General features: G+C 44.9%; 1 protein-coding gene across 1 annotated transcript in view; it reads right to left on the bottom strand.

Moving 5' to 3' along the window:
• Positions 1-1751: 1751 nt before the first annotated feature.
• SHC3 (SHC adaptor protein 3) overlaps positions 1752-17172 on the bottom strand; it is a 52875-nt gene continuing 37454 nt past the window's right edge. The window contains exons 9-12 of the mRNA XM_033164453.1: positions 11525-11624; positions 8489-8683; positions 7268-7557; positions 1752-2071 (exon numbers count right to left, since the gene is read on the bottom strand). Of these exons, the coding sequence (XP_033020344.1) occupies positions 1943-2071; positions 7268-7557; positions 8489-8683; positions 11525-11624 (714 nt within the window). The 3' untranslated portion in view covers positions 1752-1942. The remainder of the gene's footprint in view (positions 2072-7267; positions 7558-8488; positions 8684-11524; positions 11625-17172) is intronic.

Raw genomic sequence — 17172 nt, 5'->3', positions numbered from 1 at the left:
GCCAGAGGATTGCCTCCTTCCATTCTCCAGTTTGCCTCTTCCAAGTGGAAGAAACCTGGGCAGTGCTGAATCTCACCTCCATTGCCAGGTGTGTCCTGTTGGAAATAGAAAAGGGCTTTCCCCTTGGCCTGCCTTTATATCCACTCAGTTGCCAAGTGCTTTTGTGACATCACAAGAAACCCACAGCCAATGGCAACAGCTGGGGAGGCATCAACTTCATTGCTTTGAGCCTCACAATGGCGGGTGGACCTATCAGTGATTGTGTGCTTGTTTATTTGGGATGCAGGTGGTGCTGTGGTCTAAAGCACTGAGCATCTTGGGCTTGCTGATCAGAAGGTCCGTGGTTTGAATCCCCATGACAAGGTGAGCTCCTGTTGCTCTGTCCCAGCTCCTGCCAACCTAGCAGTTTGAAAGTAGATAAATAGGTACTGCTCCGGTGGGAAGGTAAATGGCGTTTCCATGCGCTCTTGTTTCTGTCACAGTGTTCCATTGCGCCAGAATTGGTTTAGTTATGCTGGCCACATGACCCAGAAAGCTGTCTGCGGACAAACACCGGCTCCCTCAGCCTGAAAAGAGAGATGAGTGCCACAACCCCATAGTTGCCACCTTTCTGTTGTAACAAATGCTTACAAGACTACAAGCAGGACAGGACAGGGATGTTCATTCACTATTGTTTATCCCAACACCTACCGCTCTGGTGTAGATGCTGCCTCTGTACATGGATATTTCATTGAATTAACATAACTTATAGCCATTGATAGATCCTATCTTCCATGGGCATGTCTTCTATTGTCCTATCTGGAGACTACCCCTACCTCCCCCCTCCCAAAAAACTTGTGCAAATGAATCTCAGCATTTATGAATTAAATGATAAGGCACTTATTAATTTTTTGTCTGTCTGGAATCTGCAGCAAATCAGCAGGCAGTTGCAATTCTTCTCAATGTTTGATTCAGAAGGGGACACATTTTGGGGCAACCGGTTGTTACCTCTGATCAGTTGCCAGTGACGACTGTGGGGCTGTGGCCAGTATGTTTAAAAATCACACACATGTAAATGTTCCTGGCATCCTCTTAGTATTATATTCTCTGCTACAAGAGCAAGTTACATGTAGAAGAATCTTAATACCGAACACTGTTTTTAATAAATCAAAGTTGTACCTTAAGGTATATTATTAGAAAAATCAATGCATATACCTCATACACAGAGAGATCACACCAAGTCAAAGCCAAAACAAGTTACAAACAATTTGGAATAGCATTTATATAAGAATTTAAGTGGGACATCAGAAAGAGGAAAAAAATGCTTTTGTACGTGAAAGACAATGAATTATGTTTTCAAAAGTTGCTTCAAGCTAACTTTTCCTGTTGAAATACTAGCTCATTGATTCGTGTTACATCACTCGCTATTTAATCATTGGATCTTGTCTGTTTTCTCTCTGTTATTGTGCTTATTTTATCATAAAACTACCCTTGAGATTTCCAGTATCAATTTTCTCAGGGAAACAAGACCGGATGTAAGTATTGTTTAAACTAGACAATCACTCATTTCTTGTATCTTCAGTTAAAAATGCTTTTTTTTTTCTTTTTTGGCCCATTATCTTCAGCAGACTGACTTCAAAAATATAAATATCTACCGTATTTCTATAGAATGTGTGTGTATGTACACGGTCAATATTCATATTAAGGAATCAGGAACACATTGATTACATGTTTTTGAAGAAAACCCATCCATCCACCTGCTATTTTTCACCATTCTTTACCGACTCTGAAAAGCCACAAGAATGTTCTTCGTCTTGGCACCACACAGAATGGCATTTCTTTAACCTACAGAAAACATAAACTGGTGATATTCTTTTTCTACGGACAAAGGTTTGCAGTTCCTTTCTGACTGTGGCTTGCGAGCGACACAGCTACATATTTTGCCATGAGGTGTGAGGGATAGTCACTGTTTTTTCTCTGCCGGCTGATGGAGACAAAGTTCACTCCCGGAAGAAACAATCGGCAAATTGTTCTCCAGGTGGTGGTTGATGAGGTGGCTGATGCTGTCAAATATGCGGTCCTTTGTACGAACCTGAAAAATCAAGGATGCAAGGAGAAAGTTTGTATATGTTCCACAGAAATGGCACAACAAAAAAACCCGGCCATCAACATATAGAAATCTTTGTTATTAGAAAACCAATTTGATATACAGGTACTGAGGGAGGATTGGAATAAAGAATTAGAGATCTCCACCTCGACCACACGGTGGGAAACTGTTTTAACTCTATAACAAGGGTGTCTCTGGATCTTAAATTGAGGCTCATACAACAACAACAAAATAATATTTAGAATATATTGGACCCCATTACGTTTGTTTAAAAAGTAGCTGTCTAAGGTATCTAACTGTTGGAGATGCAATAGGGATAATGCTTCTCTAAAACATATTTCTTTTCACTGTCCTATATTGAAAGATTTTTGGCAGAAGGTAAGTGAAACCACCAACAGAACTGTACAGAACAACCTCACATTACACAGCAAAATATCCTCTTGAATTATATACCCAACACATGGAACCTTACAAAAGGAAAATATGAGTGGACTCTCCATGCCCTGACGGCAAAAAGACTGATCCGGATGAATTGGAAAAATAAAAATGCGGCTCCCTTCTACGATTGGATTGAAGACTTATACAAACTCGCAACATAGGAACAACTTGCATATAAACGCAGACTTGCCATGGACAAATTCAATGATACTTGGAATCCATTCTTACAAATTCCGTAATAGGTTAAGATCTGTTGAAGTACAATAACAACCTTGTAAAATATATAGTTTTGGGTTTCCCCCCCCCTCTCCCCTTTGTTTTCCCTTCTGCACGGGTTCTGTTTCTCTTTTTCTTTTTTGTTTGCATCTCACCATGTCTGGTGCACATATAGTTATGTACTTTTTGAACTTTCAATAAAGATTTTTTTTATGTTCCACAGAAATGGCAATTCTAAATAATGTGGGTTTGTAAAAAACGATTCCCTTTTTTGTTGTATTGTATTGTATTGTATTGTATTGTATTGTATTGTATTGTATTGTATTGTATTGTATTGTATTGTACTGTTGTTGTTCCTTTGTTGTTTGCTGCCCTGAAGGGTGGGATAGAAATACAATTAACTATTATTGATAATCATGCTGACCTTTAAGCTAAGGACCAAACTAGCCAAATGAATTTTATCTGTTATCCTCAGTCCAATACACATACAAACCCAGTGAGCCACAAGGCCTGGCAGGAATTTCCTTGGTCTCCACTTCACTACAGTGGGTCAGCTGATATAAAACGCTATGTAAACAAAACAGTCTGCATTTTTATAAATCATTGGGTAGTGTGCCACTAAGTTTTAGTCAGAACTGACCCACTGAAATTAGTGGACCAATCTTAGTCATGTTCATTAACTTCAATGAGCCTTATCTGATTAAAATTAATTGACCATCTATTATTATTATTATTATTATTATTATTATTATTAGGCAAATGATACTCTATTGGGGAATTTGTTGGGGGTGCATGAATTCTCTTTCTCTCACCCCCTATTTAGTTTTCTCCCTACCCACAGAACAGGCAGGTGTCTCTTGCCAGAGGTCTGCTCTAATCACTTACAGGCGGCTTTTGAAATTAGCCCAAATCATTTATCAATAAATGAGTAAACAAGCAATGGGGATAGCAAAGTGGAATTTCCAACATCAGCGCAGGGATGTGTTTTGAGATCGTCAGAGATTTTTGCATCTTTCTCAACACTAAATTGGCAAAAGACTCGCCACCTTTTTGACCCGTGAGGCACACTTTTGAAATGAAATATCCTTTCTTGTTCCCATGAAGCGTTTGGCTTGCCACAAACACCTCAGCAACCTCAGGCGAATTCTGCTCTGTTGGAAATAGTTACAAAAATGATCTCCGACTGACCTCTAGCGTTAACAATGTGAGTTGCGTTCATTGCTTCTCCTAGTTCTTTACATAATGCTCGAGGGGAGGCTGTGAGCCAGCCACAAGATCTAGGGCTAGCAAAATGTTTCTTGCATCTTATTAAAGTGTTGGCTGAACTGCAGCGGCTCTCCTGTTAAACTGTTACATACACCTTCCAGAAGATGTGACTGGGGAAAACGCTGAGGGGGGAGTACCTGAATTTTGACAGAAAGAGATTAAATGTTCCTGGGCTCCGATGGAAATTGCAGGCTGGGATCCCAGGTGTTGAGGAACTGCAGAAGGAGCTCTCCTCACACCTCTGTCATGTCATTCATAGATAAACAGTTACAGGTGGGTAGCCGTGTTGGTCTGCCATAGTCAAAACAAAATAGAAAATTCTTTCCAGTAGCACCTTAGAGACCAACTGAGTTTGTTCTTGGTATGAGCTTTCGTGTGCATGCACACTTCTTCAGATACACTGAAACATGTTTCAGTGTATCTGAAGAAGTTTCAGTGTATCTGAAGAAAATACGCTGTTTCAGTGTATCTGAAGAAGTGTGCATGCACACGAAAGCTCATACCAAGAACAAACTCAGTTGGTCTCTAAGGTGCTACTGGAAAGAATTTTCTATTTTGTTTCGATAGATAAACAGGTGATACTAAGAGACTATATGCATCCGGCGTTCAACCCTCCAAAGGAAATTGGTTCTGCACACAAAAAGTTGCTGTGTTAGCCTGTTGTTGTTGTTGTAGCAGCAGCAACAAAAAACAGCAAAGAATTTTGAGGCACCTTAAAGACTTGCAAGAAATCATTGTTAGAGGATTACAGGGGGCAGTGGGAGACCAGATGTTGTCTTGAGTCCACTCCAAGCTTCTGGTCTTAATATCTGTAAAATGGAACTTTTTGTTGTGTTAATGGCTCCAGCCAGGTCTGTTGTCTCTTTGCAGAGCACATATAACTTGTTGCCCCTGGTACCGCTAAGCTGGAGACGCTTCCAGGAAGTGGGCAAATGGGAACAGGACTCTGCCCCGCTCCACTGGCTGGAGGCGATGGCGTCCAAGGGTGAAAAAGAACAACAGACCTGACTCCAGTCTCATATTGGATAGGCCTGGGGAGAGACACAGAGGCTTGGCTTGCTCTCTGTGCTGAATCCAAAGCTTGACGGCCCCATCACCCCCAGTAACCTAATGAACGGGAAACAGGACTTGTTGGAGTGTTGATGCTGTGAGCCCTCCCAACGTATACCTGTGTATAAGTGTAAAAGCAAAACAAAAAACCACCGCTTATTACAAAGACAACTCCTGTGACCTTCATTTCAAAGAAACCCAAAGTGTGCTCTGACAACCTCTCAGAGCTCTTACCACCTGGGGATTGGAGAGCACATTACATTATTACAATACAGCGGTAGCTCGGTTTTCGAACGTCTCTGTTGATGAACGTTTCAGAACTCGAACACCGTAAACCCGGAAGTAAATTCTTTGGCATTCGAAAACACCTCGGAAGTCGAACATTCCACGCGGGTTCCGTATTGAGATTTCCATTTTGAGGCTTCCGTTTTGAGTTTTCAGTTTTTGAACGTTTCGGAACCCGAATGGTCTTCTGGAACGGATTACATTCAAAAACCAAGGTACCACTGTGTAAGGCTTTGTTGGTTGTATAAGAAGCAGCTGGTAGGGCGGAATGGGGCTTCCCAAAGATGGGGTCGCTGCCAGTTACGGAGAGGGAGCTGAGCAAGGTGCGTGGTGCGAGAGCAGTGGCGGGAGCATCCGATTGGCTCTGCCACTGCACGTGCACCACATCAACCTCCCCGTCACCTCACCCCTCTCCGTCGCTGTAACTGGCGGCGACCTCAAGGTTGGGGAGTCAGGTAAAGCACCCTACCAACCACTACTGGATTTCTGCACACCTTGCCCTGAACATCCTATCACATTTTGGTGCAAAACTGTGTTAAGGGAAGTCATGTGTTTTCTATACTAACGGGGTTTGAAGAAAGAGATCTACACTAAAAATTATGAAACCAATATCATGATATGGACTTGAAACTGGTTTTGGATGGTATATTGCTCAGTCCTAACACACATAAAAATTCGCGCTATATCACCAAGTAAAAACACTATAAAACCGATATCACAATATGGGCTTCACACTGGTTTTGGATGATATATTGATATATTGTCCAGCCCTAGAATACACTACCGTAGTGGCCAAAACTGTGGACACCTTTAATGAAGAATGTAATATAGGCAATAATTCAATCTTGCTTTCACATTATTACAGCTGCAGAACTGAAAAAAACTTGGTTCACTCCATGGGAAGGCATTGTAAGGCCATAATTGAAGCTAAAATTTACCTAGCTAAGAATGAATTGACATGGTGTGAATTTTTGTATATCTAATTTTTTCTATGTGTTTCACGTTTCTTCTTTATGACTGCTGTTGTAATAAATAATCCTTCACAAAAGTTATTGCATTGCATTCTTCATTATATTATCTTTCCATTGATATATAATTTTATGGTATTACTCCAAAAAAGTGTTGTTATGAGCCATCAAACCTCGGAAATGTAATCAAAAACCAGTTTGAAGCCCATATTGTGATATCTGTTTCATAGGGCTTTTTTACCTGGCAATATAGCACGAATCAAGAGGATGCGGGTGGCGCTGTGGGTTAAACTACTGAGCCTCTTGGGCTTGTCGATCAGAAGGTCAGCAGTTTGAATCCCCGTGACGGGGTGAGCTCCCGTTGCTCGGTCCCTGCTCCTGCCAACCTAGCAGTTTGAAAGCATGTCAATTGCAAGTAGATAAATAGGTACCGCTCTGGCGGGAAGGTAAATGATGTTTCCGTGTGCTACTCTGGTTCACCAGAAGCGTCTTAGTCATGCTGGCCACATGACCCAGAAGCTGTACGCCGGCTCCCTCGGCCAATAAAGCGAGATGAGCACCACCGCAACCCCAGAGTCATCCGTGACTGGACCTAATGGTCAGGAGTCCCTTTTCCTTTACCTATAGCACAAGCCGCGATGTGTGTTAGCACTGAGCAATATATCGCCCGAAACCAGTTTCAGACCATATCATGAAATTGGTTTCATAATTTTTGACCTGCCAATATATTGCGAATTGTGATGTGTTGTGCGTGTGTGCGTGTGCGCGCTATGCAAACATCACAATGTGGGGGAAACTGTGAAGCCTGCCAATGCCTCTACATAGCTCCATCCTTATTTCATACACTGTGATACACCGGTATATCGTGGTTTTTAGCTGGGGATATATCACCAAATATTTGAAAACCAAATATCGCCCAGCCCCAATCTATTGCCCGTAATTGGGGTGAAATCCTTACAGTTCCTTCGGGATCCACCAAGAGAAGGTGCTTGGCTTGTCCATTGTGTAACCCAGTCAGCACATACGAGCCTGGATTCGAGGTGCTTTTCCTAACCAGGAAGTCTCCGCATTTCTTTAAGAGCTGTTCGGCTTCTTTCCTGTTCATCTCCCCTTGATACCAGGGTTCTGTGCTCAGTTCTGCTGCCACACTTCCTGCTCTGGAGAGAAGCGGGCTGGTACATTCAACTGAGGTAGCCTTGTTCAAAATGGGCCCAGTGGTTTGGTTCTTGAGAGCATCTTCAAAAGGGCCTGTTAGTAAGGGTGGGTAACAGATACAAATTAGTGGCATAAGTATCAGGACAGCGTAGTTCAGTGACTCCTACAATAAAAGCTCTGTCTTGATGAAAGATGTCCAGGTATCTTGCAGCCAGGGGGCTGTAGGGGGTGGACCGCCCCATGTTCCATAATGGAGGGGGTGACAAATTATCAAGGAACAATTACTGCCCTACTAGGGTGGTTCATAAAAACTTTTTTTTAAATGCCTGCTCCAAAGGTCTTATCTTACTATACTAGGGATTATATAGCTATATATGAAATTTCATGCATATCGGTTAATATCTTGACCCTCCTCCAGCAACATAGCTGTTTACTTGGCTGTTTTCCTATGTCATGAAGGCTGAAATTTCAGTTCAGTGGAGCACTTACTGTTCCCAACCCTAACCCTGTGGAAAGCCATCTAATTAGACTTTAATTTGATTTTGAGATGTTTTTAGGAGGTAATTTAATTATTGTTTGATTTCATACCAATGTTATGTATCTGATGTTAGCCACCCTGAGCCCGACTTCGGCCGGGGAGGGCGGGATATAAATAAAAGTTTATTATTATTATTACTTGTTATTATTCCTTTGTAAGAAAATATGAAATAACATAAATTCATTTTTGCAGGGGGGGGGGAATCAATGGGGGGGGGTTGACAAGAAATTTTCCGCACCCGGTACCACCTGACATTCCTACACCCTCCCTCGGCCTGTAAAGCGAGATGAGAGCCACAACCCCAGAGTCGTTCGCAACTGGACTTAACTGTCAGGGGTCCTTTACCTTTTATATAGGATTGTCACATGTCCTGCCTAATACAACAGCTAAAGAAACACCCCTCCCTTACAGCTATTAACTGAATGACTGTTGGCAAAATACTGAATTCAAAGTGAGGCTTTTAGAGAATTTTCAGGAGGAACTTACTCATGTCAAAAAGATCTTTTCCTGGGCTGCTGTCTTTGGTACTGTCTGTTGTTCCACTAAACAGGTTTTCAGCATCTGCCTGAAGAGCCTGAAGGATTTCCATATTTATGTGTTGCGTATTCACATAGGCTGGTACCTCTCCTGGTGGGGTTACATTAGATTTCCCTTCCGGCAGGCTGTAAATGTCCAAAGACCCTGCAAAAATCAATGCAACCTTTTTTTTTTTTGGTCCCAGTTTGCAGTAAAGCAATTTAAAAGAGCATTTTCTACACTAGAGCACAGCTGTCAACTTTTCCCTTTTCTTGCGAGGAATCCTATTTGGAATAAGGGAATTTCCCTTTAAAAAGGGAAAAGTTGACAGTTATGCATTAGAGGTGCTATGACATGGGTGCCTATGGCAGGATCGGGGCTTCCTGTGCGTGCGGATGATGCTCTTTTTGTCAAAATGATGGGGGGGGGTGTCATCAGATTGATGATGGGCATAACATGCAGCATTTAATGAAATATACTGAATTATTTCAGGAGCTAGCATGCTGTCTCAATATGCAAGTTATGGGGATGAAAGTACTTCTCATAGCCCAAACAAAGGGGATAAATAGCATCCCATACATATTCTCATTACATTTAAGGGGGTTGCAGTAATGCCATATGTATCAGAAGAAAAGGAGGCCCCAAAGGTTTCCAGTTGCAACCATCTTCTCTATATATAGGGCTGGATTCAACCACCCAGAAGTCGGTGCAAGGATTTCTGCTTCCACAATAAGGTTTCCCCCCCTCCTTCCCCCACCGAGTGCCCCTGTGTCTCCCCCAAATCTACTCTGGGGGGTTATGAATACTCCCAGAACATTTCCCATGGGAAGAACCATCTCCTTTGTGCTATGCTAAATTCCACCCAGAATGTTTGTTGGCTTAGTTTTGCATTTGTCTCCACCTCCTTTCGCTCACCCATCTCCAACTTTCCCACCGCGGAAGAAACATTTTTTTTTTAAAAAAAGAACCAGCCATAGAATTTAAGTCCATGACTAAAACAGGCTCAAAAGTATGCTGCAAATGTAAGGGAAAAGAAGGCACCTTTTATCATATGTGGTGGAAATGTACGGGAGTAAAAGGATTTTGGGAAATGATATAGAATGAGTTGGAAAAAATGTTTAAAATAACCTTTGCTAAAAAAAAAAAAAACCTTGAGGCCTTCCTTTTAGGAATTCTAGGTGCCTAAATCCCAAGGCAGCAGAAAAGATTATTTATGTATGCGACCATGGCTGCTTGAGTGTTATTGGCCCAGAGATGGAAAGAAGATAAAGTCCCTACCAGAGAAGAATGGCAGATGAAATTGATGGACTATGCCGAAATGGCTAAGATGGTCGGAAGAATCAGAAATCAGGAAGACCAAGATTTTAATAAGGAATGGGGAAAATTTATAACATCTTAAAGAGCATTGTAAACAGTTAAAATCATTAGCAGGATTGGAATATCGCTTGTAGTTTAATGGTGAATTTTGGACACAATGGAGATGTAAAAGATTTGGATCATCATAAAAGATGCAGGAGGAAACGATTAGCAATAGGACCCACAAAGGGGAGGAGGGAAGTCCAGGAGATTCCTTGGAATCTTGTTTTTTTATGATCTATGTTCCATATATGTCTGTAAAATTTTAATCTGAAAAACCAAATAAATTAATTTTTAAAAAAGAATTTAAGTCTTGGCAGGGCCGTCTTAAGCCTATCCCGCGCCGTGGTTCAACGATCCCTCCGGCGCCCCCCCCCCAAGCTTGGGACTTCCATTTTCACTCACGGACCCTTCACTGAGCTCCTGCATCTTCATCTGCTGCAAAGCAGGCAGCAGCTCGCCAGGTGCAGCTCCCCCCCTTTCCCCCATTGGTAAACAGCCTTCTCGTAAGGTGCAGTGGGCAAGATCTAGCACACACCCAAAAAGCGGGGCGAAACCAGAAAACAGCGAGCTGACCTCCCTGGCTGGCTGCTCGGGCAGCTGAAAGCTCAGCACTGCCGCCTCGCCTTGGCCAGATCCGCCTCAAACTACCTTTCCCGCTCACCCTCAAAATCGCCTTGGTTTCAGGAAGGGAGGGGGGAAACTACGGCCACCAGGGAGACCTTCTCAGCGACCGACTCTCCATCAGGGTAAAAGACAGAGAGGAGGAAGCGCGCAGGCGAAAGGAAGAGATCACCGGTGGGGGGGGGGAGATAAACCAAAAATCACACACACTTTCTTCTTGGGTTGTTGGAAAACAGTCGTGATCTCCTCTCTCCCCCCCCCCCATGATTCCCGTTTCACTCCCACCGCCAGCCTCTCCAGCGAAGACAAATAATCCCGGCACAACATCGTGCCTCTTCTCTTATCTCACCTCTCCCCACCGCCACCACCCATAGCCGTCTTAAGGAGGCCCTTGGGAGGAGGGTGGGCGAGCGGGGGATGAGGGGGGTGGCGCTGGAGCGGCGAGCGCCCTTCCAGTGCTCCCGGGATGGGAGGCGAGGGCGGCCAGCTCTTAGGTTCCCCTAAGGGACGAGCAGCGCGCGGCTGCCTTCCCCGTGAGCCATTGTTTTTACTGTGCCGCCTTTCACTCCCCGCGGAAAAGTGGCCCCGAGTTGGGAGGCGCCGTTCCCAGATGAGTTTGCCACCAGGATCTCTGGAGCGAGTCCTCCTCCGGGGGTGCCGCCTCCCGCGCTTGCCGCCTCTCAGAGGGGTGGGCAAGCGGGGGATGAGGGGTGTTGCGCTGGAGCGGCGCGGGGCTCTGCGCGCCCTTCCGGTGCTCCCGGGAGTGGCATGGGCGGCAGCGGCTGCACCGCCGTCGCGCGAGCGCCCGGCCGACAGCTCGCCCGTGGGGGCGGGGCTGGGTTGGGGAGGGGGGCGCTCGGTATGCCGGTGGGCTCACGGGGGCGCCCCTGGGGGGCCCGGCGCCCTGGCGCACCGCGCCACTAGCCCCTATGAATGAGACGGCCCTGAGTCTTGGCCAATCCACATCATTCTGTTTGCCTCTAGAACTCATGCAGCAAAAGTGCAACCATTCAAAGCGCAGCTTACCTTGTCTAATGGGTCGTTGTTGTAGCTGATCTTCGCCAAATAGGTCCCTTACGTATTGGCTCTGGTAGTATGTTTGCTCTCTTCCCATTGCTGATGCAGACTAAGGTGGCAGTAAAAATATTCTTCATGCAAACTCTACCTTTTAAAAACTGCAATGCATTTTCAGTGGGTCTTTTATATGATTGGTCCAGGTGCAATTCTACCCAAACCCAGTCTTCGTTCATTCATCATGTATGACACTATGACTGAGCATTCTTTTTATGAATGAGTTTGCGCAGGAGGAGGATGAGAGAAATGATGACCTTCGGGGAAATTGCACTCCTTTCCTGTTTTATTAACCCCTGTAATTCTAAATGACAAAGTAGGTATATTACATCTATAAAAGGAACCCCCTTCGGTTCAATCACCCTTTCCTGGAACAAACTTGACAGCCTAATGATTTCCAATGAACTTTTACAAACACAGAGACACAGAATGGATGCCGGACCATTATTATAATCATATGATGGCTATGTGAAAAACTTTTGTTTCCCAACGCAGGGCTCACCCAGCCTCCCTTCTGTGTTGCATTTCTAGGCATAGGTCTCTTTTGCCCCTAGAAAGTGTGGGGCAAAAGGTCAGTGTGGGTGAACCTGCAATTAAGGACTTTAGATATGCAAAGTAGCATACCAAGGAACAAAGCCCATCAAAGTACTTTTCTTCCCACTTTGCCCTCTTTTCAGTAAATGTATAGTAATTGTTCATTCAAGATGACATGAAGAATACAGAAAAGGACCATGTGTATCAGGCACGTCCAACAGGTAGATCGTGATCTACCAGTAGATCACTGGACGTCTGCGGTAGATCGCTGACTCCCCCAAAGAAGCTCAACAAGTTTTTCTCCCCTAAGAAAATCTCAACATTTTTGCTCTGTACCCCTAAAAAACTGGGGTTTCCTCCTCCTAAAAAAACCTCAACAAATTTAACCTGAACCCCCCAAAACAGGGGTCAGTTTTTAACTCTGGGAGTGGATCACAGTCTTTTGCGAGTTGGCCACCCCTGATGTATATGAAATCTAGGGCTATTCACTTATCTTACACAACTATATATGCATAGGTATATATTACAATAAATTTAAGTAACTCAAAGACTGTTGCTTCCATATGAATGAAAAGCCACGCAAATATTCACCATGGCAGTTTTGCAAAAAGTCCAACATTCCTGGCAGGAAAAGAAAATCACAACCCATTGCAGCATGAAAGTTTGAGGGAAGAGTTGCCCACAAATAAATGGTCTGTGGGGTGTGTAGTTTAGACTTCAGTAACAGTCTAAAACAGCCTCTCTTGCATCAATCTCCCAAACTCAAGCTCATAGTTTAAACAGTTTGGAGATTGAATGGGGGGTGGCAACAGACATTCAGCAGGCATTTCCTGTGTTAGCTTTTAAGCGCTGGTGAAAACTTTTCTACTCCTCCAGGTCTATGCAAGCAATTCAGAGTACATTCCCCCCACATTGGTCTATTGATGGTTGCTTTTAACTCCTTTTTGCTTTCAACTTCTTTTGAACTTTTTATTATTTTATTGTTTGGTTTTTTGTTTTTATATGGTCGTAGACCGCTGTGATATATTTTTATGACACAGTGGTATATAATTTTTTTTTATATAAATGAATCCGCAGAGCTACATTTGTGAAACCAGCAGTTGCCTTTAATCTTCCCCCTCTCCTCTAAACTAGACTGCTGTGCTACATGCAGTGATCTATGCAATTTGAAACCCAACAAGATAGAGAGCAGGATTAGCACACCACAAGCAACTTCTCTCCTACCTGTAGTGCTGAGAGCACACCTTCCGTATATGAGCGTATACAGCATATCAGACATCCCCACATGGACATAATGTTTCACCATGGAGTACATTGATAAGATCCAATGCACATTGGACCAAATCACATTGATTTTATCTGAGATCTTGTTCTGACTGACGGTCGAATAAATTGATATATATATATATATATATATATATATATATATATATACGAGATCTCAATTGTGCTGCTCAGACATGTTGGGTTTTACACGCATTCGTCCTGCCGAAAGATTAAGTCCACGTGTGGATGTCCAGTGGCCTTGGAGATGGGACAGGCATCCCAGGTAGACATGAGGGGACTGTCTAATCCACTCCCCCACCAGACAAAGGAGGACAGTGAGGGATGTTATTGACCAGACGAAACCAGGAGCCTCCTGGATTGTGGTAGAGATTGCTCATAAACTTGCTGAGCGACAATGCTCCTCGTGTGGTGAAATAGCAAGCGCACACTCCTCAAACACACATAGACCAGGTGAGGTGGAGGCCTATATACAGTGGTGCCCCGCTAGACGAAAATTTTCGTCTAGCGGGTTTTTCGTCTTGCGGAGCGGCAATGACAGCCGCGCTCCGCAAAACGAAAAAAAGACGAAAATTTTTCGTCTTGCGAGGCAGCCCCATAGACTTTTTCGTCTTGCGGGGCGGCCTTCCGCTAGACGAATGCCTTCGTCTAGCGAGTTTTTCGTCTTGCGAGGCATTCGTCTAGCGGGGTACCACTGTACACCTAGACTCAGTTGTGTATATAGGACTCAATATACACCTAGACTCAATTGTGGTCAGAATGTACCTGACTCTATCGTCCATATGGTTCTGGGTTGTCCTCTCTTTAATATCTTGCGCGAAGCTTCCGCAATGTCCTTTATATGGCCTAGGGCTCCCTATAATAAACAACTTGTAGCCCAGTTTTTGTTGAGGGATGATTCTCCGGAAGTGACTAGAGTTATGACACAATTTCTGACCAGGATTTTGAAGCTAAATCTAGGGAGCTCTGGCCTATACAATAGTGGGGATTCCCCTTTTCTTCTTTTATATTGTATACTCTAGATTTTTTTTTATATACTGATGGTTTTTATGCCTATTGTTTTATCTATGCCAATAAAGGTATTGTATTATTGTATTGTATTGACTCAATTTCCCTAAAAAGGCAAAAAGAATAGATGACGGATGTCACGGAGACAAGCCTGGATCGGGAGAGGAGCGTGGGAGGAGGATCAGTGAGGGAAAGTAGCAAAACAGACAGGCAGGGGGAGGGGGCGAGGTATCGAGAACCGGGCCCATTAATCTCAACAGATACGTCCGACGATGATGACAGCAATCTCTTAGAGGTATCGCCAGAAGAAAGGGGGAGTGCTGACGTCAGTAATAAACAGGGGGAGGGGAGCAAAAGCGGGAAGAAGAGATTCACGCGTCACTTCCGGAACACCAGGGGGTTATTGTGTTGGAAAAGGCGCGTAACGGAAGATAGCAGTTAGGATGTTTGTTGTAATGGAATGCAGACGTGAATTATAGCTCTGTAATTAGTAAGGATAATAAAACGCTTTCAAAAGCGAGAAACGAGCCGGCTGTTATCTCACCGGAACACCAAAGGCAAGGTTGCCGTGACAACACATCCTAACTCTACTGCGTTGCTGTGGGACTGTTGGAAAGGAGACATGGAAGGGGTCGAAGAGAAGCTGAAAGCTGCGAGGGCCAGCTGGGAGATTCAAGCCAAGGAAGCAATTTTGAAAGTTCGGCAGGAAGGAGAAGCCAGAGCTGCTGATTTGGAAGAGAGAAATAAGCGTTCTGAGCTTCGAGTTGCCAAACTGGAGGAAGATTTACGAGATCTTCAAATTAGGCTTGATGAGGCTCGCAAGACCGGTGGAGGAGGAGCCACAGCAGTGGTGACTCAGAGGCAACAGCTGGCATCAGTGAGTAAGTTTGATGGGGACCCCAGGGGATATTTGGGGTTCAGGACTGAGGTTGATTATGCCCTGAGGGTGCGAGGGAAAGACTTTGAGACTGATGCTGAGAAGGTAGCATTTATTATTTCACACATGACTGGGTCAGCGAGAGAATGGGTACGCCCACTTTTGGCAAGTAACAACCCAGCGCTTGGGAATCTCCAGGATTTCTTGGATGCCATGGCGGCTCATTACACAAGTGACATTGATCAAGAGATAACCAAGCAGGAACTCATGAGTCTCAGACAAGGGAAAGGGACAGTGAGAGATTATGTGGCTAAATTTACCCTTCTCTGCCATAAACTGGGATGGGAGATTTTAGCCCCACAAACTGAAGCGCTCTTTCAGCAGGGGCTGAACCCGGAAATTTTGGATGAAATAAGCAGGGGACCGAAACCCAAGGATACGGATGCTTATATCAAACTGGCTCTGCAAGTGGGGGTTCGGCAGGAACTAAGGGAATGGGAAGGGCGAAATGTACCGGGCAGTAAGACATTCCATGCTTACAGGAGGCCTTCCCAGGGTGTTCAGCCGGTTCAGGGAAACAGGCAGCATCTGCCCCCCGAAGAGCCAATGGAAATCGGTCGTTTGGACACAAGAGAAAGCCTCAAAGAGAAACCTCGCAGGGAGCTGCTAAGCAAGGGGGAGAAGGAGACGCGCAAATGCTTTGTGTGTGACAGGACGGGACACCTAGCCCGTAATTGTTCGCAGAAGCGAGTGTGGCAAGGGATGGCAGCGGCTGCGGGGCAGGAGGCGAGTGGGGAAGCACAGGAGCAGGGAAACGCCAACGCCTGGTTGGAAAAAAGAGAGGGGAAGACCAACCAGGCGGCACGCAAGTAAACCCCCCACAACGGCAGAGTGTAGTGACTCCAAGGGAGCCCAGGCCGGGAATTGTGCTGATGGTACGGCTGGAATTGCCAAACGGGTACCCCCTAGAGGTAGAAGCTCTACTAGATTCGGGCAGCTCAGCCTCTTTCATGTCCGAAAGCTTCGCCAAGGCCCACCAGATCCATTTACTGCCTTTGGATTTTCCCCTGGTGGTGACCACAATTGATGGGAGAGAGCTGCTGGGGGGCCAAGTGAGGCATCAGACACCGCCCATGAGGATGAGCGTCTCGAGGCATCAGGAAGTGATTGCTTTCAATGTCACACACCTGTCAGGAGCGCCAATCATATTGGGCATGAGTTGGTTAGATCTTCACGATCCGGTCGTTGCCTGGCACCAGAGGTCGCTCACCTTCGGATCTTCGCATTGCACGGAGAATTGCCTGATGGAGGTGGAAACGTCGGAGACGGAGGGGAGGATCGCCACGGTACGGTTGGAAGACTCCAGGGGAATTCCACCACAGTATGAAGATTTCAAGGAAGTGTTCAGTGAAAAGGAAGCCAACAGACTGCCCCCCCATAGGCCGTATGATTGTCAAATTGAGTTGCTGCCGGGGGCAAAGTTGCCTGCAGGAAAGTTGTATTCTATGTCGGAGCAGGAGTTGCAGGAGCTGAAGGAATTCCTCACACTGAACTTGGAAAGGGGATTCATTCGAGAATCCAAAGCGGTGGGAGGAAGTCCGATTTTTTTCGTGGACAAGAAAAATACGGCACAAAAACGCCTTATTTGTGACTACAGGATCTTAAACTCGCGAACGAAACCGACCGCCTTTCCGATGCCCAGGATCGACGACTTGTTGGCGGCAGTGCGAAAAGGGAAGATTTTCACGAAGTTGGACTTACGAGGAGCTTACAACCTCATAAGGATCAGAGAAGGAGATGAGTGGAAAACAGCTATGTTTACCCCGTTTGGCACCTACGAATACACAGTGATGCCTTTTGGCCTCCAGGCGGGCTCACACACCTTTCAAGCCTTTATGCA

The sequence above is a fragment of the Lacerta agilis genome, chromosome 11 (genome assembly GCF_009819535.1).
Source record: "Lacerta agilis isolate rLacAgi1 chromosome 11, rLacAgi1.pri, whole genome shotgun sequence".
Classification (NCBI taxonomy): domain Eukaryota; kingdom Metazoa; phylum Chordata; class Lepidosauria; order Squamata; family Lacertidae; genus Lacerta; species Lacerta agilis.
Note: the sequence above shows the minus strand (reverse complement) of the source record. Positions and strands in the feature narration are given on the sequence as shown.